The sequence below is a fragment of the Oncorhynchus mykiss genome, chromosome 4 (assembly GCF_057628025.1).
Source record: "Oncorhynchus mykiss isolate SJ-2025 chromosome 4, ASM5762802v1, whole genome shotgun sequence".
Classification (NCBI taxonomy): domain Eukaryota; kingdom Metazoa; phylum Chordata; class Actinopteri; order Salmoniformes; family Salmonidae; genus Oncorhynchus; species Oncorhynchus mykiss.
In genome coordinates this window covers 83970903-83996287 of record NC_143025.1, presented here as the reverse complement: position 1 = coordinate 83996287, position 25385 = coordinate 83970903, and the positions used below count along the sequence as shown (strand labels likewise).

The following is a 25385-nucleotide window of genomic DNA, read 5'->3' as shown; positions in this document are numbered from 1 at the left end:
GTGTGTCGTTGTGTCATTATATTATTTGTTAGTTTGATATTCTATTCTGCTTCTAGCAAATAAAATATCTCAGATAGTATGGTGAGTTTTCAGAGCAGTGTAATATTTGATTCAATACAATTAGAGCAAAATAAGAGCTTGTTTATACTGTAATGTCCTCTTTACTGTACATCAGGATGTGTCAACTATGTTTTCTACACTGTACCCTTTTACTGTACATCAGGATGTGTCAGCTATGTTTTCTATACTGTCCTCTTTACTGTACATCAGGATGTGTCAACTATGTTTTCTATACTGTACCCTTTTACTGTACATCAGGATGTGTCAGCTATGTTTTCTATACTGTCCTCTTTACTGTACATCAGGATGTGTCAACTATGTTTTCTATACTGTACCCTTTTACTGTACATCAGGATGTGTCTGTTTTCTACACTGTCCTCTTTACTGTACATCAGGATGTGTCAATGTTTTCTACACTGTACCCTTTCACTGTACATCAGGATGTGTCTATGTTTTCTACACTGTACCCTTTCACTGTAATGTAAAATGGTTCATATGTTCTATTGACCTATTCCTTATGTTCACTACAGAGCACATACAATAAAACATAAAAAAATATATGCTATTTCTTTACAAACTAGTGTACTAAATATAGCTCTGTACACACTTGTGCATATTGTTCAGTGGATTTTACAGTGGCTTTACATTTCCTTAGTACGCTGATTTTCTAGTTTACCCTACTTTGGGACAGGAATGTTCTGCTAACATACATTTCTGATTCAGTTAAGCAAACAAGGAATTGTATTGCAGTTGGTATGTCTTTTTGTCAGATCAGGTTGGGTATAATCCATTTGCTGTATCTCCCTGCTTACAATGTCATCACGTATTTCATTTTCTCTTCTGTTTCCTCATTTCTTGTCACGCCCTGATCTGTTTTACCTGTCCTTGTGCTTGTCTCCACCCCCTCCAGGTGTCGCCCATCTTCCCCATTATCCCCAGTGTATTTATACCTGTGTTTTCTGTCTGCCTGTTGCCAGTTTGTCTTGTTTGTTCAAGTCAACCAGCACTTCTCTTGTTTTCTCGTCCTCCTGGTGTCGAGCCTTGCCTGTCCAGACTGAGCCTGCCTGTTGTCCTGTGCCTTTGTCCCTACTCTGGATTACCGACCTCTGCCTGACCTGACCTGGGCCTGCCTGTCGTCCTATACCTTGGCCCCACTACTCTGGATTATCGACCCCTGCCTGCCATGACCTGTAGTTTCCCTGCCCCGGTTGTTACAATAAACATTGTTACTTCAACACAGTGTGCCAGTTCATCTTGTACGTTCAAGTCAACCAGCATGTTTTTTTTTTTTTGACTGTCCACAACGATTCTCTTGCCTACCCCTTTTGGATTGTGAATAAACATCTTGTACTCTAACCATCTGCCTCCTGTGTTTGCATCTGGGTCTCGCCTTGTGTCCTTATAATAATATAGTAATTTTCTCAACTATGGAAATGATTTCATTATTGACAGATGACTGCTATATATTTTTTACTTTGGTTGAGACAAGTTTGTTAATTGTTGTACTTAGAGTCCCTTTTGACTCCTTTCCTGTTTCAGTCAAAATCCAATCAACGGACCAGACATCCAGAATCTGTTTTAAGGCCAAATTCCACTCCATGTACTCATGTGTCATTGCCAAACAATGGAGCAACATGATTGTTTTGACAAAAAGGGGCAAGGATTGGAATGTTAGCACATACAGTACAAACTTGATTTGTCCAGGCTAGACCAGACAGTGGGTTCTCCTGAGTAACCACAGACCACAAAACAGATCCATTTACTTTTTTGTTGTTATATCTGGTTTAATGCATCATATTTCAGCCTGTGAAAACCAGTATATGTTTTAATTGTATACTGGTTCCTGAGAAGTAAATTAACTCAAAGTAAAATACATGCCGAAAGCCAGATGTATTTTAAAACCAACACAGTATTCTAAATTGTGGGTCTCAGCAAACTAAACTATCTTGTTTGATCAACACAGCTATTTCTGTTGCAAAGGCAAACTTCAATATTTACGTTCACACACTATTGTTTTTCAAACTCAATTCACAATTGAGCAAAAATGCTCATATATTTGAATTTTGCCTGTGACTTAATAAGGTCAATATCTTTGTATTTGTATTTATTATGGATCCCCATTAGATCCTACAAAGGCAGCATCTACTCTTCCTGGGGTCCAGCAAAATTAAGGCAGTTACACCATTTTTAAAAACAATACAATCACAACATATTTCACAACACGTTAAGTCTGTGCCCTCAGACCTCTACTACCACATATCTACAACACAAAATCCATTTGTACATGTGTATAGAGCATTTGTTATCGCGTGTGTGTGTATGCATGTCTGTGCCTGTGTTTGTGTCTCTTCACAGTCCCCGCTGTTCCATAAGGTGTATTTGTATCTGTTTTTTTTAAATCTAATTCTACTGCTTGCATCAGTTACTTGATGTGGAATAGAGTTCCATGTACTTATGGCTCTATGTAGTACTGTGCGCCTCCCATAGTCTGTTCTGGCCTTTGGGTCTGTGAAGAGACCTCTGGCGGCATGTGGGCTATGCATAGATGTCCGAGCTATGTGCCAGTAGTTCAAACAGACATCTCTGTGTATTAAACATGTCAATCATAACAAATACAAGAAGTGTTGAAGTCCATCTCTCTCATCTCTCTCATCTCTCTCTCTCTATTGAAAAGGACCTGCCTTTTCAATAGTGGTGTAAAGAAGGCAGAGCAGTGCTTTATTATGGACAGACTTCTCTCCATCTTAGATACTTGCTCTCCATCTTAGATACTTACAATTTCCATTCACTACAAGATTTAGTTGAGGTTTAGTGAAAGATTTGACCAAAATACAAGGCATTCATTTTATTTTATTTTTTTCTCAAGAAAAGATGGAAAAAAGTAAGGGGGCTAGACAGCTGCCCCGGGGAATTCCTGATTCTACCTTGATTATGTTTGAGAGGCTTAAATTAAGAACACCCTAAGGGTTGATGACAGGCTGATTGGTCGGCTAATGCCAGTGAAAGGGGCTTTACTATTCTAAGGTAGCGGAATTACTTATGTTTCCCTCTAGACCCCAGACCTGAGTGCACACACATTCTCGAATGCTTGAAGATATGGCAAATAGAAGTGGCAATATAGTCCGTCATTTTCCATCCAATTTGTCAGACCTCGGTGGCTTGCTATTGTTGATAGACAGCAATACTTTTTCACCTCTTCCACACATACTTTATGGAATTAAAACTTACAATGCTTGTCTTTCATAATTTGGTCAGATATACTTGGATGTGTAGTGTCAGCATTTGTTGCTGACATCATGCCTTACTTTGCTAATCTTGCCAATGAAAAAATCATTAAAGTAATTGGCAATGTCACTGGGTTTTGTGATGAATGTGCCACCTGATTCAATGAATGATGGAGCTGAGTTTGCCCCAAATTTAATTTAAGGTGCTCCAAAGCTTTTTACTATCATTCATCTTCTTTTCAATGTATAGTTTCTTCTTCTTTATATTCAGTTTGGTCATATGATTTCTCAATTTGCAGTATGTTTGCCAATCGGATGTGCAGCCAGACTTATTTGCAAATCCTTTTGCCTCATCACTCTCAAACATAAATGTTTTAAATTCCTCATCAATCCACAGGGATTTAACAGTTTTTAAGGTCATTTTCTTAATTTATGCATGCTTATTAGTAACTGGAATAAGGAATTTCATAAATGTGTCAAGTACAGCATCTGGTTACGCCTCATTTCCCACCACAGACCAACAAATATTATTTACATCAACAACATACAGTAGGAATCACTACAAAATGTATTGTATGACTTCTTATACACTATATTAGGCTCAGTCTTTGGAACTTTGGTTTTCCTAGAAATGGCTACTATATTGTGATCACTACATCCGATGGATTTGGATACTGCTTTAAAGCAAATTTCTGCAGCATTAGTAAATATGTGATCAATACATGTTGATGATTTCATTCCTGTGCTGTTTTTAACTACTCTGGTAGGTTGACTGATAACCTGAACCAGGTTGCAGGCACTGGTTACAATTTGAAGCTTTTTCTTGGGTGGGCAGCTTGATGAAAGCCAGTCAATATTTAAATCACCCAGAAAACTATGTTGATATCACATTAATTATCAAGCATTTCACAGATGTTATCCAAATACTGACTGTTAGCACTTGGTGGTCTATGGCAGCTTCCCACCAGAATGGGCTTTAGGTGAGGCAGATGAACCTGTAGCCATATTTCTTCAACAGCATTCAACATGAGATCCTCTCTAAGATTTCCAGGAATGTGGTTATAATTGGCAACACCTATTCTATAAAATAATTTCTCCGTAATTAATATTACCTGATTGAGGTTATCATGTAAATGTAATTAACTAGAGAGTCGGGACACCACAAAATAATATTTGTAGAGCTGTTATCTTCCGAATAAACTCTTAAAAGATCTTTAAGAGTTTATTCGGAAGATAACAGCTCTACAAATATTATTACTCTACAAGTAATATTTTACATCAATAGCAGTCAATATTAATCGTCACCTTAATTCAGTCTCATCTGAAAGTTGTAAATTCTTGGTTATCTTCACAAACCCTGGCTAACAAGTTGAATCAGCAATACAAAATTGGGTTTAATTATTTATTTACTAAATACCTAAGTAATCACACAGAATTACACATACACATAATTAATCTTACCTTGATTACAAATTACGTCATAAAGGAAAACGTCCCTAGCGGGCGGAACAGATATGACAGCTTGTTACACAAAAGAAAAGGGGCTGGGTTTGAGTGAAAGAGCGGGAAGACTGAGGACCAAAGGAAGAAGCTGTGCTATCGTAAATACAGTATTTTATGGATTCTAAATTACCGGCCATTTGGAAAAGGAAAATGCAATAAATATTTACTCTGACCTGCGCTTCGGTAGGTTGGTGGTAGATGGAAGGCCGTATTGCCAAACCGAGTCCATTGTCCTTTGAAGAATGTCTCTGGTGGTCAATTGGATACGTTGTAGTAACGTCGTTGTGTGATAGACGGCATACTCTGTCTCTTCCTTCCTAACCCTCGTTTGCAGCTGCTGTTGCTAACTCAATGGCTAGGAGGTATCACTTCTGTAGTGAATAAGAGTTCAAAGTTCACACCATTCGCAACCAAAGCTCACGCTGATGTTGGCTTCGTTCTGTAGTTATTATCTGAACCATTCTGACATCGGACCGTCGTCCTCACATCCTCGAAACAGGAGGTTATATTGTCGTCAAGGCTTTATATAGGAAGGGAGAGGAGGGTGTGTTTGAAAAGTTTTATAGCCCATGTCCCTTCACAGGGACGGGCCACTGATTGAGCAGAGCCTACCTTATGAAAACCCAAATCTCACATTTTAGAAGCTAAAATCACATTTCATCCCATCGCACATAATTTAACATTCAAACATTTAAATTGAATAAAAATTCCATGTGAATCCGATAACTCTGATGTGTAGACTTTCCACTGTAGAGTTTGTCATCTTATCATTGATGAGAATGTCTCAGATGACAACCGAACTGACATCATATCCATTAAGTACCACCGCATATGTTCAATTGGTCGGATTACCAGAATATAGTTCATTTCCCCCCACCTTCTGATGTTCCCAGAATCTCTATGTTAACCAAGGGGTTTGCAAATGTAACATCAGTAGGGTAGAGAGAGGAAAAAGGGGGAAAGAGGTATTTATGACTGTCATAAACCTACCCCCGGGCCAACGTCATGACACTAGGAAAAGGTAAAATGGACGTTAGAAGCCGTAGCAAAATAAACTGATAGAAGGTTGAAAAGGTAGGTGGATAATCAGTGTAGAATAATCGGTGTGTAAAACATTTAAACGTGTTAACCCTCGCAAGGCTGCCGGCCCAGACGGCATCCCTAGCCGCGTCCTCACAGCAAGCACAGAGCTGCTGGCTGGTGTGTTTAAATATATATTCAATTCCTCCCTATCCCAGTCTACTGTCTCCACATGCTTCAAAATGGCCACAATTGTTCCTGTTCCTGTTCCCAAGAAAGCCAAAGGTAACTGAACTAAATGACTATCGCCCCGTAGCACTCACTTCTGTCATCATGAAGTGCTTTGAGAAACTAGTCAAGGATCATATCAACTCCACTCCAACTGTCACCCTAGACCCACTTCAATTTGCTTACCGCCCCAATTGGTCCACAGACGATGCAATAGCCATCACACTGCACACTGCCCTATCACATCTGGACAAGAGGAATATCTATGTAATAATACTGTTCATTGACAACACCATAGTACCCTCCATACTCATCATTAAACTTTAGACCCTGGGTCTCGAACCCGCCCTGTGCAATTTGGTCCTGGACTTCCTGATGGGCTGCCCCCAGGTGGTGAAGGGTTGAAACTACATCTCCACTCCACTGATTCTCAACACTTGGGCCCCACAAGGGTGTTTACCCACGACTGCGTAGCCATGCAGGCTTCCAACTCAATCATCAAGTTTGCAGACACTACAGAGGTAGGCTTGATTACCAACAACGACGAGACGGCCTACAGGGAGGAGGTGAGGGCCCTCGGAGTGTGGTGTCAGGAAAATAACCTCTCACTCAATGTCAGCAAAACAAAGGAGATGATAGTGGACTTCAGGAAACAGCAAAGGGAGCACCTCCACATTGACGGGACAGCAGTGGAGAATGTAGAAAGTTTTAAGTTCCTCGGTGTACATATCACCGACAAACTGAAATGGTCCAGCCACACAAACAGTAAGGTGAAGACGGCGCAACAATGCCTCTTCAACCTCAGGAGGCTGAAAAAGTTGGCTTGTCATCGAAAACCCTCACTAACTTTTACAGGTGCACAATTGAGAGCATCATGTCGGGCTGTATCACCACCTGGTACGGTGAATGCACCTCCCACAACCACAGGACTCTCCAGAGGGTGGTGAGGTCTGCACAACGCATCACCGGGGGCAAACTACCTGCCCTCCAGGACACCTACAACAGCCGATGTCACAGGAAGGCTTAAGGTTGTAGGCGGTTGAGGGAGCTCCGAAATTTAGGCATCGCCATTAGTTCGCTTTGGCCTACGTTTTATCACACACACACACACATACATATATATATATATATATATATATATATATATATGTATATATATATACACACACACATATATATATATATATATATATATATATATATATATATATATATATATATATATATATATATATATATATATATATATACAGTATATACACACCCCCCACCCATCTATAAGTATGAATATGTGTCAGTGGTGTTAATACCATGTCTGATTTATTTGATGGGATTTTTCTATTTTATTTTAGTAGGCTCTTCATGGGTTAAACAGGATGCACCTTAAAGGGCACACAAATGAAGTTTACTGAAGTATCTATTGTCTTAATTTTGGCTTAACACGTGTAATTTCTCCTGATGAGAAATGTACTTACAAACCCAATGTAAACCAGCTATAGAAAATGTTTTTGAATTACTCCTGTTCTGAATTTCTGGTGACGTCTCATCACCTTCACCAGAAAATTCAGGGACATTGGTTGAAATTGAAATATGTGTAAACACTGAAAATTGTTAAGAAGTTTATAATTAATCAAAAGTTGTAATTGTGATTCGAACCATGAACTGGAGAGAGAGAGAGCGGTGGTAATGGGTGACAGTTACTCCAAGCCTTCCCCACATCAAATGAGGAAGCAAAGACCGTGGCTAAGTTCCTGTTACAAGATATTGTTCCATGATTCGGTGTCCCACAAAGCTTAGATAGCAATAGGGGGACACACATTTTTTCTACAATTTTCTTCCTACAAATGTGCCCTAGAGGACTGGTAGGCTTGATAAAGAGGTCTTTACTTGCTTTCCTGCGTTGTGACCAATTAGACATTGGGCACAGATTTGTACGGAGATCATAATACATTTGGGTGCGTTAATTTCTACAAGCACTTACCATTCCCCCTTAATACACCATACAAAACAGACTTTAATTAACACACTATTATTTACACTTAAAGATGCAGTCCGGGATCTTAACATATTGTATGAAATGGAATTCGTAACATATCATACGAATTGCTAACATAAAAAAATACAAATTTGCAGGATGTAACATATCATACAAAATGGATGGCAAAGTACACAATTGTGCAAATGTCTCGTGGAACAGTTTTGGCTCGTGAGCTCAACTTTCAAAAGTACTGGCTGAAATGTACTTAACTTTAGGAGCATCACTTTAACATTCATTATTTTTACTATCCATGCATTGTTCTAATCTTTTCCATTTTCCCATTCCATTGAAAAAATATAACTTTTTAGATGCAAGAAACCTCACCTTGCTCTTAGTAAAGCTATATTAGGCTATATGGCTATATACAGTGCATTCGGAAAGTATTCAGACCCCTTGACTTTTTCCACATTCTGTTAAATTACAGCCTTATTCTAAAAATGATCCAGTTGTTATAATTCCTTCATCGATCTATGCACAATATCCCATAATTACAAAGAAAAACTGGTTTTTAGATATTTATGCAAATGTATTTCAAATGAAATATCACATTTACATAAGTATTCAGACCCTTTACTCAGTACTATGTTGAAGCACCTTTGCCTGCAAATACAGCCTCGAATCTTCTTGAGTATGACTCTACAATCTCGGCACACCTGTATTTGGGTAGTTTCTCCCATTCTTCTATGGAGATCCTCTCAAACTGTGTCAGGTTGGATGGGGAGCGTCGCTACAGAGCTCTTTTTAGGTCTATCCAGAGATGTTCGATAAGGGTTCAAGTCTGGGCTCTGGCTGGGACACTCAAAGACATTCAGTGTCTTGTCCCGAAGCCACTCATGCATTGTCTTGGCTGTGTGCTTAGGGTCATTGTCCTTTTGGAAGGTGAACCTTCATTCAGGCTAAAGAGTCAATCTTGGTTTCATCAGACCAAAATAACTGTTTTCTCATGGTCTGAGAGTCCTTTAGGTGCCTTTTGGCAAACTCCATGCGGGCTGCCATGTGCCTTTTACTGAGGAGTGGCTTCCATCTGGCCACTCTACTATAAAGGCCTGATTGGTGGAGTGCTGCAGAGATGGTTTTCCTTCTGGAAGGTTCTCCCATCTCCTAGTGAAACTCTAGATCTCTGTCAGAGTGACCATCAGGTTCTTGGTCACCTCCCTGACCAAGGCCCTTCTTCCCCGAATGCTCAGTTTGGCCGCGCGGCCAGCTCTAGGAAGAGTCTTGGTGGATCCAAACTTCTTTCATTTAAGGATGATGGAGTCCACTGTGTTCTTGAGGACCTTCAATGCTGCAGAATTGTTTTGGTAATCCTGTCTCGGAGCTCTAAGGACAATTCCTTCGACCTCATGGCTTTGTTTTTGCTCTGACATGCAATGTCAACTGTGGGACCTTATATAGAGAGGTTTGTGCCTTTCCAAATCATGTCCAATTAATTTAATTTACCACAGGTGGACTCCAATCAAGTTGTAGAAACATCTCAAGGATGATTAATGGAAACAGGCTGAACCTGAGCTCAATTTCGAATCTGAGCAAGAGTTTGAATACTTACAGTACCAGACAAAAGTTTGGACACACCCATTAATTCAAGGATTTTTCTTTATTTTTGCCTTTTTATACATTGCAGAAAAGTAGTGAAGACATCAAAACTATGAAATAACACATATGGAATCATGTATATTTGAGAAAAGATTCTTCAAAGTAGTCACCCTTTGCCTTGATGACCGCTTTGTACGCTCTTGGCATTCTATTAACCAGCTTCATGGGGGATGCTTTTCCAACAGTCTTAAAACCTCTTAGAGCAAGGTGAGACGCTAGCGTCTCACCTAGCCAACAGGAAATGGAAATGCGCAACGCCAAATGCTAATAGTACTCGATAAAACTCAAACTTTCATTAAAACACACATGCAGGGTACTCAATTAAAGCTACACTCGTTGTGAATCTAGCCAACATGTCAGATTTTTAAAATACTTTTCGGGGAAAGCATGAGAAGCTATTATCTGATAGCATGCAACCCCCGAAATATCTGAAGGGGACGTAAACAAAAGAATTAGCGTAGCCGGCGCTACACAAAACGCAGAAATAAAATATAAAACATTCATTACCTTTGACGAGCTTCTTTGTTGGCACTCCAATATGTCCCATAAACATCACAATTGGGTATTTTTTTCGATTAAATCCGTCCATGTATACCCAAAATGTCCATTTATGAAGCCCGTCTGATCCAGGAAAAAACAGCTTTCCAAAACGCAACGTCATTTTTTTAAATTAAAAAAGTTGCCTATAAACTTTGACAAAACACTTCAAACTACTTTTGTAATCCAACTTTAGGTATTAGTAAACGTTAATAATCGATCAAATTGATCACGGGGCGATCTGTATTCAATAGCAGCAAGTCTTGAAATCATGGTCGATATTCTCTCTTTCATAACTTCCCCCGGTGTACCCGATGACAAGAAGTGCCTATTCCTCATTTCACCAAGGATTAACTTCAACCAAATTGCCAAGTCTGGCGACATCGTGTGGAAGCTGTAGGAACTGTAAACTGGGCGCTATCTATTTTCCCTTGCCATAGACAATACAGAGAACTGGCGGAGAGATATATATATTTTTTTTTGTGAACAGTTTTCCTTGGGGTTTTGCCTGCTACACACGTTCTGTTATAGTCACAGACATGATTTAACCAGTTTTAGAAACTTCAGAGTGTTTTCTATCCACACATACTAATCATATGCATATACTATATTCCTGGCATGAGTAGCAGGACGTTGAAATTTTGCGCGATTTTTTACAAAATGTTGAAAAAATTCACCCGATCTTTAAGAGGTGTTCCCACACATGCTGAGCACTTGATGGCTGCTTTTCCTTCACTCTGCAGTCCAACTCATCCCAAACCATCTCAATTGGGTTGAGGTCGGGTGATTGTGTAGGCTAGGTCATCTGATTTAGCACTCCATCACTCTCCGTCTTGGTCAAATAGCCCTTACATAGCCTGGAGGTGTGTTTTGGGTCATTGTCCTGTTGAAAAACAAATGGTATTAGTGGTTTCTTTACAGCAATTTGACCACAAAGGTCTGATTCACGCAGTCTCCTCTGAACAGTTGATGCTGAGATGTTTCTGTTACTTGAACTCTGTGAAGCATTTATTTGGGCTAAAATCTGAGGTGCAGTTAACTCTAATTAACTTTTTCTCTGCAGCAGAAGTCCCAGTTTCATCATAGCACTTGATAGTTTTTGCAACTGCGTTTGAAGAAACTCCTTGAAATGTTGCGGATTGACTGACCTTTATGTCTTAAATTAATGATGGACTGCTGTTTCTCCTTCCTTATTTGAGCTGCTCTTGCCATAATATGGACTTGTTCTTTTACCAAATAGGGCTATTTTCTGTATACCACCCCTACCTTTTCATAACACAACTGATTATCTCAAATGCATTAAAAAGGAAATCACATCTGTTAATTGAAATGCATTCCAGGTGACTACCTCATGAAGCAGGTTGAGAGAATGCCAAGAGTGTGCAAAGCTGTCATCAAGGTCCAATTGGAGCTACTTTGAAGAATTTGAAAATATAAAATATTTTATATTTTATTTGTTAGACTTTTTTTTGGTTACTACATGATTCCATATGTGTTATTTCATAGTTCTGATGTTTCTACAATGTTGAAAATAGTAAAAATAAAGAAAAACACTTGACTAAGTAGGGGTGTCCAAACTTTAGACTGGTACTGTATGTGAATAAAGTACTTCTGTTTGTTTTGTTTATTTACATTTTCCCCAAAATCTAAAAATCTGTTTTCACTTTGTCATTATGGGGTATTGTGTGTAGATTGAGGATTAAAAAAAATGTAATCAATTTTAGAAGAAGGCTGTAACGTAACAAAATATGGAAAAAGTCAAGGAGTCTGAATACTTTCTGAATGCACTGTATCTCAAGCAAGCTAGTTCAACATACCTGTTCCACCAGTAAAATGTTACATGTCAGGCATTTTGTTACAAATAGTTTACAGTTGAATATAGATTATGTATAAGGACAGTCTATATTGTATGTTGACATAAAAAAAAAAATCATATTGTGACACATATTTTCGGAAACTCATTTCAATTTGTAAGAATATCCCGTCTGTATTTTTTCACTTTTAAATGAACAGAAAGGGTTTATCATATGTATATTGCAGTAAAATGTGAATGGTTGATTCATGTTTTTATGTTTTAGCGGCACATTGATACAAACCAATTGAGATGCTGTGTCAGGACCTGACATGAGCAGTTCATGCTCAAAAACCCACAAACGTCGCTGAGTTAAAGGAGTTCTGCATGGGAGAGTGGGTCACAATTCCTCCACAGTGATGTGAGAGACTGAACAATAACTAAGTGACACAAGCAGTTATTGAATGGAATGAGGAAATTACTTTAAACATTGGACATTTAAAACTTCTTGAAACTAGGGGGCACTATTTTCATTTTTGGAAAAATAACGTTCCCAAAGTAAACAGGCTATTTTGTCAGGACAAGATGCTAGAATATGCATATAATTCTCATATAACATCTTAGGATAGAAAACACTCTAAAGTTTCCAAAACTGTAAAAATATTGTCTGTGAGTATAACAGAACTGATATTGCAGGCGAAAGCCTGAGAAAATTCCAATCAGGAAGGGACTCTTATTTAGAAAGCTCTGCGTTCCTATGAGTCCCTATTGAGCAGTGAATGAGATATCAACCAGATTCCTTTTTCTTCTAGTGTCACAATATATACAGTAGTTTCAGGCTTTTATTTAGAAAAATGAGCCTGAACGACAACATTGCGTCAGTGGTCAGCTGTAGGCTCTCAGAGTGTTTTGTGCGTAAAAGACAAATGCAGCCATTGTTTCTCTCTTTCTTACTAAGAGGCCACCTGTCCCAGTTGATATATTATCGAATAGATATTTGAAAAACACCTTGAGGATTGATTATAAAAAACGTTTGCCATGTTTCTGTCGATATTATGGATGTAATTTGGAATATTTTTCGGCGTTGTTGTGACCGCAGTTTCCGGTGGATTTCTCAACCAAACGGGAAATACAAAGGGATGTGTTTCAGCTATAAAAATAATCTTTATGGCACAAAATGAACATTTGCTGTGTTTTCTCGTGAGTGAAAACATCCGAAGCTCATCAAAGGTAAACTATTTAATTTGATTGCTTTTCTGATTTTTGTGACCAAGCTGCCTGCTGCTAGCTAGGCATAATGCTATGCTAGGCTATCGATAAACTTACACAAATGCTTGTCTTGCTTTGACTGTAAAGCATAATTTCAAATTCTGAGATGACAGGGTGATTAACAGAAGTGTGTTTCAATATATTTCACTTGTGATTTAGTGAATATGAATATTTTCTAGTAATATTTTTTGTCCATTGCGTTATGCTAATTAGTGTCAGTTGATGACAATTCTCTCGGATCCGGGAGAGGGAGTTCCAAGATTAACATAGTTTATAAAAAAAATAAAAATAAGTATTACATATTATGTTATTTGTTCCTTTCATCTAATATTAAGTTTTGGTTGAAGATCTGATAACATTCAGTGTAAAATATGGGGAAAATACTAGTCTAGTACAATCCAGCCAGGTTGTAGTTGGTCTAGACTAGTACAAACCAGGCAGGTTGTGTAATTGTTTTTTAATACCCGTGTCAATTTTGTCCTAAAAACACACACTAATTTACACTCACACACACTCACACACACACACACTACAGGCTCTGATGACGGTGAACTCCAGACTGAGGTAGCTCTACCCCGACAGTGAGGAGCCGTTTGATATCGTCCTGATGACTAATAACCAAGCCCAGGTCGGGGTGTGCATCATCAACAGCATCAACCACCATGCTCTGTAAAACATGCCTATAACACTCATAATGCTCTGCCACACGTACTGCAATGTCACCGCCACGTCTACAGTGTTTTAAGACATATCTCAAATCAAATCAAATTATATTTGAGGACCCACGCCAAATCTTTTCTGTCTCCTGAGGGGGCTTTGTTGTGCCTTCTTTAATTAAGACTGTCTTGGTTTGTTTGGACCATGATAGTTTGTTGGTGATGTGGACAGCAAGGAACTTGTAGCTCTTAACCTGCTCCACTACAGCCCCGTCGATGAGAATGGGGGCATGCTCGATCCTCCTTTTCCTGTAGTCCACATTTATCTAATTTGTCTTGATCACGTTGAGGGAGAGGTTGTTATCCTGGCTCCACACGGCCAGGTATCTGACCTCTCTATAGGCTGTCTCATGATTGTCGGTGATCAAGCCTACCACTGTTGTGTCGTTGGCACACTTAATGATGGTGTTGGAGTTGTTCCTGGCCATGCAGTCATGGGTGAACAGTGAGTACAGGAGGGGACTGAGCACGCACCCCTGAGGGGCCCCTATGTTGAGGATCAGCGTGGCAGATGTGTGGTTACCTATCCTTACCACCAGGTGGGAAAGAGCTGTGTGGAGTGCAACAGAGATTGCGTCATCTGTAGATCTGTTGGTGAGGTATGCAAATTGGAGTGGGTCTATGGTTTCTGGGATAATGGTGTTGATGTGAGCCATGACCAGCCTTTTAAAGCACTTCATGGCTACCTGTTTTGCAATGTATATTCATGTTTCATTGCATGATTGGACTTCCAACTATATGATGTTCTTTTGACCAAATATGTTGTTTTTAATGTTTATATGCTGTTGTTCATGATATGTAGTTGCAATCTTTGGCTACCAGCCTGATGACCATACCATCACATTTCTATGAGTTTCTGATAAAAAACAATGGTTCCCTCTACATCAGATTTAACCACTGAGAGTGTCAGGTTTCTTCAAAATCGAACCCAGAAGCAGACCAGGACAAGGAGAGTAGGAAGAAGGTGAGTATTTATTTACAAGTGAAAGTGAATGGTTAGATATATCCAGGTGGCGTAGCGGGCAGCGGTGGTGAGTTGATGGGAGTAAATAGGTGGATCCAATGGGGAAGCGGAATCCGACGACGACCAGGCGGGAATGGGGTAAATGATCCGGGTGAGTAACTGAAGACAAAACAAACGGAGGTAAGTTTAAGGCAAGCAATACGTAACAAACAACAAAACAAATTCTATCCAACTTGAGGCTGATACTCTGGCACAACATACTGTTCATGGCTAACGATCCGGCAGGGAATGGATGTCAGGTCCGGGCTTATGAAGAGGAGAGATGATGATCAGGACCAGGTGTGCAGATAGCTGATGGGATACAGGTGCGGGTAATCAGAAACCCCAACTGGCTACATTGCCCGGCAACCAGACAGACGGCGTTCCAGGACGCCGGAAAAAACACTCCAGGACAGAACATAGGCAAAAAACAGACTCAGGAAACGGGATTCGTGACAGAGAGAATCTGTATGACGGGAGGGCAAAGCCCCATTGGCAATCGGAAGGCTGTGGTGGTTAATTTCTTTAATATCAAATAGAGAGACAAACTTAACACACAAGTCAGAGTTATACTTAAACTAAATCTTTAATAATAAGAGCTTTGCAATAGCTATGACTTTCAACGATTCACCATTTCTATTGAACCATTGAAAGTGTCAACACAATGGCTACTGAGATCTTTTATAGCAAAGATACAACTGTCACATTCTGACCTTAGTTATTTTGTTATGTCTTTGTTTTAGTTTGGTCAGGGCGTAAGTTGGGTGGGTTGTCTATGTTCCTTTTTCTATGTTGTGTTTTGCGTTTGGCCTGGTATGGTGCTCACTCAGAGGCAGGTGTCGTTAGTTGTCTCTGATTGAGAATCATACTTAGGTAGCCATTTCCCACTTGTGTTTGGTGGGTGATTATTTTCTGTTATGTGTTTGTCACCTTTCAGAACTGTTTCGTTGCGTTTCTCCTTTGTTATTTTGTTTAGTGTTCTCGGTTTAATAAATATTTGATGAACACTTACCACGCTGCGCTTTGGTCCTCACCTCATTCCAACGACGAGCGTGACAGAATCACCCACCAACCAAGGACCAAGCAGCGTGTTAACGGGCAGCGGCCGAAAACGCAAGACTCCTGGGCATGGGAGGAGATTTTGGATGGCAAAGGACCCTGGGCACAGGCTGGGGAATATCGCCGCCCCAAGGCAGAGCTGGAGGCAGCTAAAGCTGAGCGGTGGTGATATGAGGAGGCAGCACGGCAGCGGGGCTGGGACGAGAGGCAGCCCCAACAATTTATTGGGAAGGGGGCACATGGGGAGTGTGGGGAGTGTGGCTAAGTCAGGTAGGAGACCTGCGCCAACTCCCCGTGCTTACCGTGGAGAGAGGTGGACCGGGCATACACCGTGCTATGCCGTGAGGCGCACGGTGTCCCCGGTGCGCAGGCATAGCCCGGTGCGTTACATTGCAGCTCCTTGTATCGGCCGGGCTAGAGTGGGCATCAAGCCAGGTGCCATGAAGCCGGCTCAGCGCATCTGGTCTCCAGTGCGTCTCCTCGGGCCGGGGTACATGGCACCAGCCCTGCGCATGGTATCCCCGGTTCGCCAGCACAGCCCAGTGCGGTCTATTCCACCTCGCTGCACTGGCCTGGCTACGGGGAGCATCCAGCCAGGTAGGGTTGTACAGCCTCAGTGCTCGAGAACCTCCAATGCGCCTCCACAGTTCGGTCTATCTGGTGCCTCCTCCACGGTCCGGTCTAGCCGGTGCCTCCTCCACACACCAGGCCTCCGGTGGCAGCCCCCCGCACCAGGCTGTCTCTCCGTCTCCTCCCTACAGGTGCTCCCGCCTGTCCAGAGCTGCCGGATTCTCCCGCCTGTCCGGAGCTGCTGGAGTATCCCACCTGTCCGGAGCTGCCGGAGTCTCCCGCCTGTCCGGAGCTGCCGGAGTCTCCCGCCTGTCCGGAGCTACCGGAGTCTCCCGTCAAATCGGGACTCGTGGCTAGGGTCTACAGTCCAAGGTCGGCGCCGAGGGTCGCCGCTCTAAAGAGGCCACGGAGGCAGGTTGGAGGCTGACAAAGACTATGGTGGAGTGGGGTCCACGTCCCGCGTCGGAGCCGCCACAGCAGACAGACACCCACCCAGACCCTCCCCCATGGGGGGAGGGGGAGGGGGGGGGGACTGTCACGTTCTGACCTTAGTTCTTTTGTTTTGTCTTTGTTTTAGTATGGTCAGGGCGTGAGTTCCTTTTCTCTGTGTTCCTTTTCTATGTTGTGTTTTGTGTTTGGCATGGTATGGTTCTCAATCTGAGGCAGGTGTCGTTAGTTGTCTCTGATTGAGAATCATACTTAGGTAGCCTTTTTTTGTGTTTCATGGGTGATTGTTTTCTGTTATGTGTTTGTCACCTTTTCAGAACTGCTTCGTTTCGTTTCTCTTTTGTTATTTTGTTTAGTGTTCTCGGTTTAATAAATATATGATGAACACTTACCACGCTGCGCTTTGGTCCTCACCTCATTCCAACGATGAGCGTGACAACACCCCTCTCAACCTACATGACGAACAACAGATACATGGAATGGTCACAAGGTTAAGATTTGTATGAAAGGTATCTATAATACATAGCAGACAGCAACTGTTGTGTCAACAGTTTTCATTGTATAGACCAGTGTCTGGTCCTCCTACTCCAAACTGGAACCATCTCACCCTGGTATGGTATAGCACAAAAACATTACCTCATGTTCTCTGGAATGCTCTTTAGGTTTAATCACCCAAAGACATCGTAAATCTCCTCTGTCAGTGTTATCTCATAGAGGCCCAACCTCAGTAGAACACACACATAATAGTTAACAGAACACTATTCTGTCGAATAAAACAACCATTATAATGCAATACAAGCATTATAACATAATCTTGCAATTTCCACGACAAGGCCTGCATGACCAACCGGTACTTCTCCAGGGATGGAGAGAAAGTCACCGAGGCCATTGAGGAGGGTAGATGGTGATGGAATAGTTTAGGTTGGCATGGATACTAACTCAAAAACTGTAGATGTACATTGTGATAACACTTTATAGAATAGCCTACATACATAATGCATGGATGATGCTGTTGTAATAGGTTGTGACTAGATGGTATACAGCCAATGACGAGTTTTCAAATGAACTAACATGAGAGTTTGGACTTAATTTTGGATTGAGTTGGATTCAGATTTCACTGTTAGTTTTACGCACAACATAATTGTGCAGTTTCAGTTAATAAAACTGACGATTGTTTATTTTTGATGAAATTACTGATGATGAGGGTTCTGTTGCTTGTCTGCATGTGCTTGCTGTAACTGTCACCTCCTAATGTCATCCCCCTGTCATCCTAGGTAGCTAGTTCCACAGTAGTTGTAGAATGAAGGACATTGTGTCCCGGTGTTGTTGCCATTCATGTTCACCCCATTGGGTAGACTGTATCACGGTGACATCTAGATGCTTACCAGTGTGAGTTATTTCTCTGGTAGTACAAGACATAAATCCTAGAAAAAAATAAACACAAATTGTCCACGTTATACTAGCTACCGGCGACTCAGTAAAAGTACAGCTGTCCAGTGGGAAGCACAATGCCGGTGCACTGGTCATTCACACTGGCTTGGCGTGTTGTCGTTATTGCCCTCTGTCAGCTAATTGTCATCGTCTCGTGACTCATAGTTAGCTAACTGACCTAACTCTCTAGCTAGCTGTTGCCAAAGTAACAGAAACTGGCAAATCGCACAGCGAGAGAATGGCAATTTTTGCGTCACTTCCGTAGCTTTATACCATCTAGCCATAACTGTTGTAAAGCGTTGCAAGACTTGTTATGAGCATGTATAAGCCCCTTATGTCTTATAAACAGGCATTGCTGCAGCAACCATGTTTGCATCTGGAGATGTGGAGAACCAGCTGTCCGACACACAGCTGAAAGTAGCTTTTGACGGGGACGCAGTCCTCTTCTCTGACGAGTCGGAGATCATCGTGAAACAACACGGCCTGGACACGTTCTTTGAGCACGAGAAGGAATTCGAGAACAAACCACTTGCACAGGTGATCATGAGAGGACTCTGAAGCAGAATACGTCTCCATATTATGTTAGCTTTTGACATGGCCGTTTGTGTCAGATTTAACTAACTATCCCACTATGCCTAATACTAGACCTAACCCTTTCCTTATGCCTACCAAGTTGTTGCATATCTAAAGACCATCTATAATAGGGGGCTAGCCCAATAAAGTGGAACCCATTTATGTATTATATGCTTTGATTTTGGACAAAAGTAAAAAAATATGTCTCATTGTTTCTCTCAGGGTCCCTTGAAGTGTTTCCTGGAGGCGCTGGGGAAGCTCCAGAGAAAGTTCTACGCCAAGAACGAGCGTATGACCTGCCCCATTCGTACCTACCTGGTAACAGCCCGCAGTGCAGCCAGCTCAGGGGCCCGTGTCCTCAAGACCCTCAGGAGCTGGGGCCTGGAGATCGACGAAGCCCTGTTCCTAGCCGGGGCCCCCAAAGGGCCTCTCCTGCAGAAGATCCGGCCCCACATATTCTTTGACGACCAGATGTTCCACATCGAGGGAGCCAAGGAGCTGGGGACCATCGCTGCACACGTGCCTTATGGGATCGGACAGAAGTATCACAAGGGGGAACTTATTGAGCAGCCTGACAAAGATGTCAAAGACAAGAAGTAAAGAGCCTCCTAGTGGTGGGGAGATATCATACGTTATGCAAATGCTTAGTTGCACACAACCCTGTCATCAGCTGTAGGACCTTTATTGTTTATCAGAATTTTATATTATTTCTCTTTTTTACACATTATTACAAACATCTTTATCAGAGAATGTTGTATCAACAGGAGAAAAAAACACATTGTTTAGGACTGTAGATGTAATACTCACATCAGGGACCAATGTCACCTAATGTTCTCTGTCATGAGGAGAGAAAGGATCACTTTCCTACAATCCTCATCACCATCACATTGTAGTCTTTAATAGTATTTGGTCAAATATGTAGTTTTTTTTAATGAAAATGTCATAGGGTGTTCAAATTTTACACATGAAAGTATATTTAGAAAAGTGTATTTTATATCTTTAGATATGTGCACTCTAGTGCGCTAACAAGGTAGAATGGTTATTGATATGAAGCGCTGAAAAAATATATGCGTTTTGGTTTCACTGCACACCATACAAAACAGACATTAACACATTATTTATTTATTATTTACACTTAGATGCAGTCGGGATCTTAAGCACTTACAAACTCGTACCATATTATACGAATTGGAATTCGTCAAATTTTCGAATTGCAAACATTTAAAAAAAATATTTTGCAGGACATGACATATCATACAAAATGGATGATGTAGTACACAATTGTGCATATTTTTTGGGGACCCATTTTGGCTCGTGAGCACGACTTTAAAAACTATTGTCTGAAATGTACTAAACTTTAAAAGCAACACTTTAATATTCAATAATTATATTATTTTTGCTATCCATGCATTGTTCTAGTCTATTCCATTTTCTTATTCCATTTAAAAATATTTGTTTTTAGATGCAAGAAACCTCACCTTGCTCTTAGTAAAGCTGAATTAGGCTATATGTTATATCAAAACCTCAAGCAAGCTAGTTCAACATACCTGTTCCACTAGTAAAATGTTACATGTCGGGTATTTTGTTACATATAGTTTACAGTTGAATATACAGTATGTATAAGGACAGTCTATATTGTATGTTGAACATTAACTATTTCTATTTTTTCTTCTTTGTGTGTTAACACATATTTTAGGAATGATTCAAATGTCTATTTTTAAGAATATCCAGTCTGTATTTTTTCACTTTTAACTTAACATAAAGATTTATCATGTGCATATTGCAGTAAGGTTAAATAAAGGTTTAAAATAGATGTGAATGGTTGATTCATGTTTTTATGTATTATCCACACATTGATACAAACCCGATTGAGATGTTGTGGCAGGACCTGAAACAAGAAGTTCATCCTCAGAAACCCACAAATATCGCTGAGTTAAAGCAGTTCTGCATGGAAGAGTGGGCCAACATTCCTCCACAGTGATGTGAGAGGCTGAACAACAACTACAGGAAATGTTTGGTTGTGGTCATTGCAGCAAAATGTGGCACAAGCAGTTATTGATTGTAAGGGGGTAATTACTTTATCACACGGGGACATTGGGTGTTGTATAACTGTTTATAAAAAAAATAAAATCAGTATCACATTTTTTATTATTTGCTCCTTTTATCTCATTTTAGGTTTTGGTTGAAGATGTGTAAAAGATTTGTAAAAATAGAGAAAATCAGAAAGGGGGAAATACTTTTTCAGGGCACTGAATATAATGTGTGGATTCCCCTAGAGTCTGAATGTTAGGAGATGATCACACATGAATAGTGTATCTGTTGGTTATATGTGTGTCGTATGTGTCAGGATGGGGATCCATTGGGGATGTCAACAACACTTGACTGTATCCTGCTCCCAGGGGGCTAGCATGTGGCACGCCTTTAGACTGTGTTACATAGTAGTGACACACACACACAGTGATATGGCTGCATAATGTCAACAGGAAACTGATATGATAATGACATGTCTATTTATAGCTTCCTAAGGACCAGCATTTACACTTTGTTCACTCTAATAGACAGTTGTTTTTGATCTTAATCTCTGAGGACATACATGCCACTGTGTTAGTTCCTGTTTTCCCTTTGAGAGACATTCTGGGCTTTTCAATGATATCACGTGTGACCTGGATAACTTTATCTTTCTGTTTTTAAAAAATGGCTGCCAACTTAATTAGAACAGTTTATGGTAAGAAGAAAGGTAAGGCCGGAATTCAATTTGATCGTGCTTTGTCAGCAATGCAGGTTCTAAAGGCAATGTGCCCACGTTCGTGGAGACCATATTCACAGTAAACACGACATATGTCGACTAATGGCGCATTTTCCAAATGTACAATCAGATTAAATCCTGGCCTAAGTGTGTGTCGTTGTGTCATTATATTATTTGTTAGTTTGATATTCTATTCTGCTTCTAGCAAATAAAATATCTCAGATAGTATGGTGAGTTTTCAGAGCAGTGTAATATTTGATTCAATACAATTAGAGCAAAATAAGAGCTTGTTTATACTGTAATGTCCTCTTTACTGTACATCAGGATGTGTCAACTATGTTTTCTACACTGTACCCTTTTACTGTACATCAGGATGTCAGCTATGTTTTCTATACTGTCCTCTTTACTGTACATCAGGATGTGTCAATGTTTTCTACACTGTACCCTTTCACTGTACATCAGGATGTGTCTATGTTTTCTACACTGTACCCTTTCACTGTAATGTAAAATGGTTCATATGTTCTATTGACCTATTCCTTATGTTCACTACAGAGCACATACAATAAAACATAAAAAAATATGCTATTTCTTTACAAACTAGTGTACTAAATATAGCTCTGTACACACTTGTGCATATTGTTCAGTGGATTTTACAGTGGCTTTACATTTCCTTAGTACGCTGATTTTCTAGTTTACCCTACTTTGGGACAGGAATGTTCTGCTAACATACATTTCTTATTCAGTTAAGCAAACAAGGAATTGTATTGCAGTTGGTATGTCTTTTTGTCAGATCAGGTTGGGTATAATCCATTTGCTGTATCTCCCTGCTTACAATGTCATCACGTATTTCATTTTCTCTTCTGTTTCCTCATTTCTTGTCACGCCCTGATCTGTTTTACCTGTCCTTGTGCTTGTCTCCACCCCCTCCAGGTGTCGCCCATCTTCCCCATTATCCCCAGTGTATTTATACCTGTGTTTTCTGTCTGCCTGTTGCCAGTTCGTCTTGTTTGTTCAAGTCAACCAGCACTTCTCTTGTTTTCTCGTCCTCCTGGTGTCGAGCCTTGCCTGTCCAGACTGAGCCTGCCTGTTGTCCTGTGCCTTTGTCCCTACTCTGGATTACCGACCTCTGCCTGACCTGACCTGGGCCTGCCTGTCGTCCTATACCTTGGCCCCACTACTCTGGATTATCGACCCCTGCCTGCCATGACCTGTAGTTTCCCTGCCCCGGTTGTTACAATAAACATTGTTACTTCAACACAGTGTGCCAGTTCATCTTGTACGTTCAAGTCAACCAGCATGTTATTTTTTTTTTGCCTGTCCACAACGATTCTCTTGCCTACCCCTTTTGGATTGTGAATAAACATCTTGTACTCTAACCATCTGCCTCCTGTGTTTGCATCTGGGTCTCGCCTTGTGTACTTATAATAATATAGTAATTTTCTCAACTATGGAAATGATTTCATTATTGACAGATGACTGCTATATATTTTTTACTTTGGTTGAGACAAGTTTGTTAATTGTTGTACTTAGAGTCCCTTTTGACTCCTTTCCTGTTTCAGTCAAAATCCAATCAACGGACCAGACATCCAGAATCTGTTTTAAGGCCAAATTCCACTCCATGTACTCATGTGTCATTGCCAAACAATGGAGCAACATGATTGTTTTGACAAAAAGGGGCAAGGATTGGAATGTTAGCACATACAGTACAAACTTGATTTGTCCAGGCTAGACCAGACAGTGGGTTCTCCTGAGTAACCACAGACCACAAAACAGATCCATTTACTTTTTTGTTGCTATATCTGGTTTAATGCATCATATTTCAGCCTGTGAAAACCAGTATATGTTTTAATTGTATACTGGTTCCTGAGAAGTAAATTAACTCAAAGTAAAATACATGCCGAAAGCCAGATGTATTTTAAAACCAACACAGTATTCTAAATTGTGGGTCTCAGCAAACTAAACTCTCTTGTTTGATCAACACAGCTATTTCTGTTGCAAAGACAAACTTCAATATTTACGTTCACACACTATTGTTTTTCAAACTCAATTCACAATTGAGCAAAAATGCTCATATATTTGAATTTTGCCTGTGACTTAATAAGGTAAATATCTTTGTATTTGTATTTATTATGGATCCCCATTAGATCCTACAAAGGCAGCATCTACTCTTCCTGGGGTTTATTATGGATCCCCAGTAGATCCAACAAAGGCAGCATCTACTCTTCCTGGGGTTTATTATGGATCCCCATTAGATCCTACAAAGGCAGCATCTACTCTTCCTGGGGTTTATTATGGATCCCCAGTAGATCCTACAAAGGCAGCATCTACTCTTCCTGGGGTTTATTATGGATCCCCATTAGATCCTACAAAGGCAGCATCTACTCTTCCTGGGGTTTATTATGGATCCCCAGTAGATCCAACAAAGGCAGCATCTACTCTTCCTGGGGTTTATTATGGATCCCCAGTAGATCCTACAAAGGCAGCATCTACTCTTCCTGGGGTCCAGCAAAATTAAGGCAGTTACACCATTTTTAAAAACAATACAATCACAACATATTTCACAACACGTTAAGTCTGTGCCCTCAGGCCTCTACTACCACATATCTACAACACAAAATCCATTTGTACATATGTGTATAGAGCATTTGTTATCGCGTGTGTGTGTATGCATGTCTGTGCCTGTGTTTGTGTCCCTTCACAGTCCCCGCTGTTCCATAAGGTGTATTTGTATCTGTTTTTTTTTTATCTAATTCTACTGCTTGCATCAGTTACTTGATGTGGAATAGAGTTCCATGAACTCATGGCTCTATGTAGTACTGTCTGCTCTGGACCTGGGGACTGTGAAGACACCTCTGGTGGCATGTCTTGTGGGGTATGCATGGGTGTCCGAGCTGTGTGCAAGTAGTTCAAACAGACAGCTCGGTGCAGTCAACATGTCAACTGTAGTCCACACAACTGAACCGTAGTCCATGTGCAACAAAACTAGGGCCTGTAGGACCTGCCTTTTTGATAGTGCTGTTAAGAAGGGCAGAGCAGTGCCTTATTATGGACAGACTTCTCCCCATCTTAGATACTGTTGTATCAATATGTTTTGATCATGACAGTTTTTAATCTAGGGTTACTCCAAGCAGTTTAGTCACCTCAACCTGCTCAATTTCCACATTATTCACTACAATATTTAGTTGAGGTTTAGGGTTTAGAAAATGATTTGACCTAAATAAAAGGCGTTAGTTTTGAAAAAAATATTTATGACTTAACTTATTCCTTGCTACCCATTCTGAAACTAACTGCAGCTCTTTGTAATTTCAGTCGCTGTAGTAGCTGACGTGTATAGTGTTGAGTCATCTGCATACATAGACACTCTGGCTTTACTCAAGGCCAGTGGCATGTTGTTAGTAAAGATGGAAAAAGTAAGGGGACTAGACAGCTGCCCTGGGGAATTCTACCTGGATTATGTTTGTAATTTCAGTCGCTGTAGTAGCTGACGTGTATAGTGTTGAGTCATCTGCATACATAGACACTCTGGCTTTACTCAAGGCCAGTGGCATGTTGTTAGTAAAGATGGAAAAAGTAAGG

The 25385-nt window shown here is 40.6% G+C and overlaps 1 protein-coding gene and 1 long non-coding RNA gene across 2 annotated transcripts in view; one reads left to right on the top strand and one right to left on the bottom strand.

Annotated features, from left to right (window-relative positions):
* Window positions 1–20876, top strand: part of LOC110522548 (cytosolic 5'-nucleotidase 1A) — a 29616-nt gene extending 8740 nt beyond the window's left edge. Inside the window, exons 5-6 of the mRNA XM_021601002.3 lie at window positions 18840–19027; window positions 19286–20876. Of these exons, the coding sequence (XP_021456677.3) occupies window positions 18840–19027; window positions 19286–19663 (566 nt within the window). The 3' untranslated portion in view covers window positions 19664–20876. The remainder of the gene's footprint in view (window positions 1–18839; window positions 19028–19285) is intronic.
* LOC149984167 (uncharacterized) lies at window positions 14935–17511 on the bottom strand. Its single transcript, XR_016495475.1, has 2 exons — window positions 15206–17511; window positions 14935–15103 (listed from the first exon to the last, which is right to left on the bottom strand). It is a non-coding gene; the product is annotated as an uncharacterized LOC149984167 (long non-coding RNA).
* Window positions 20877–25385: the final 4509 nt, after the last annotated feature.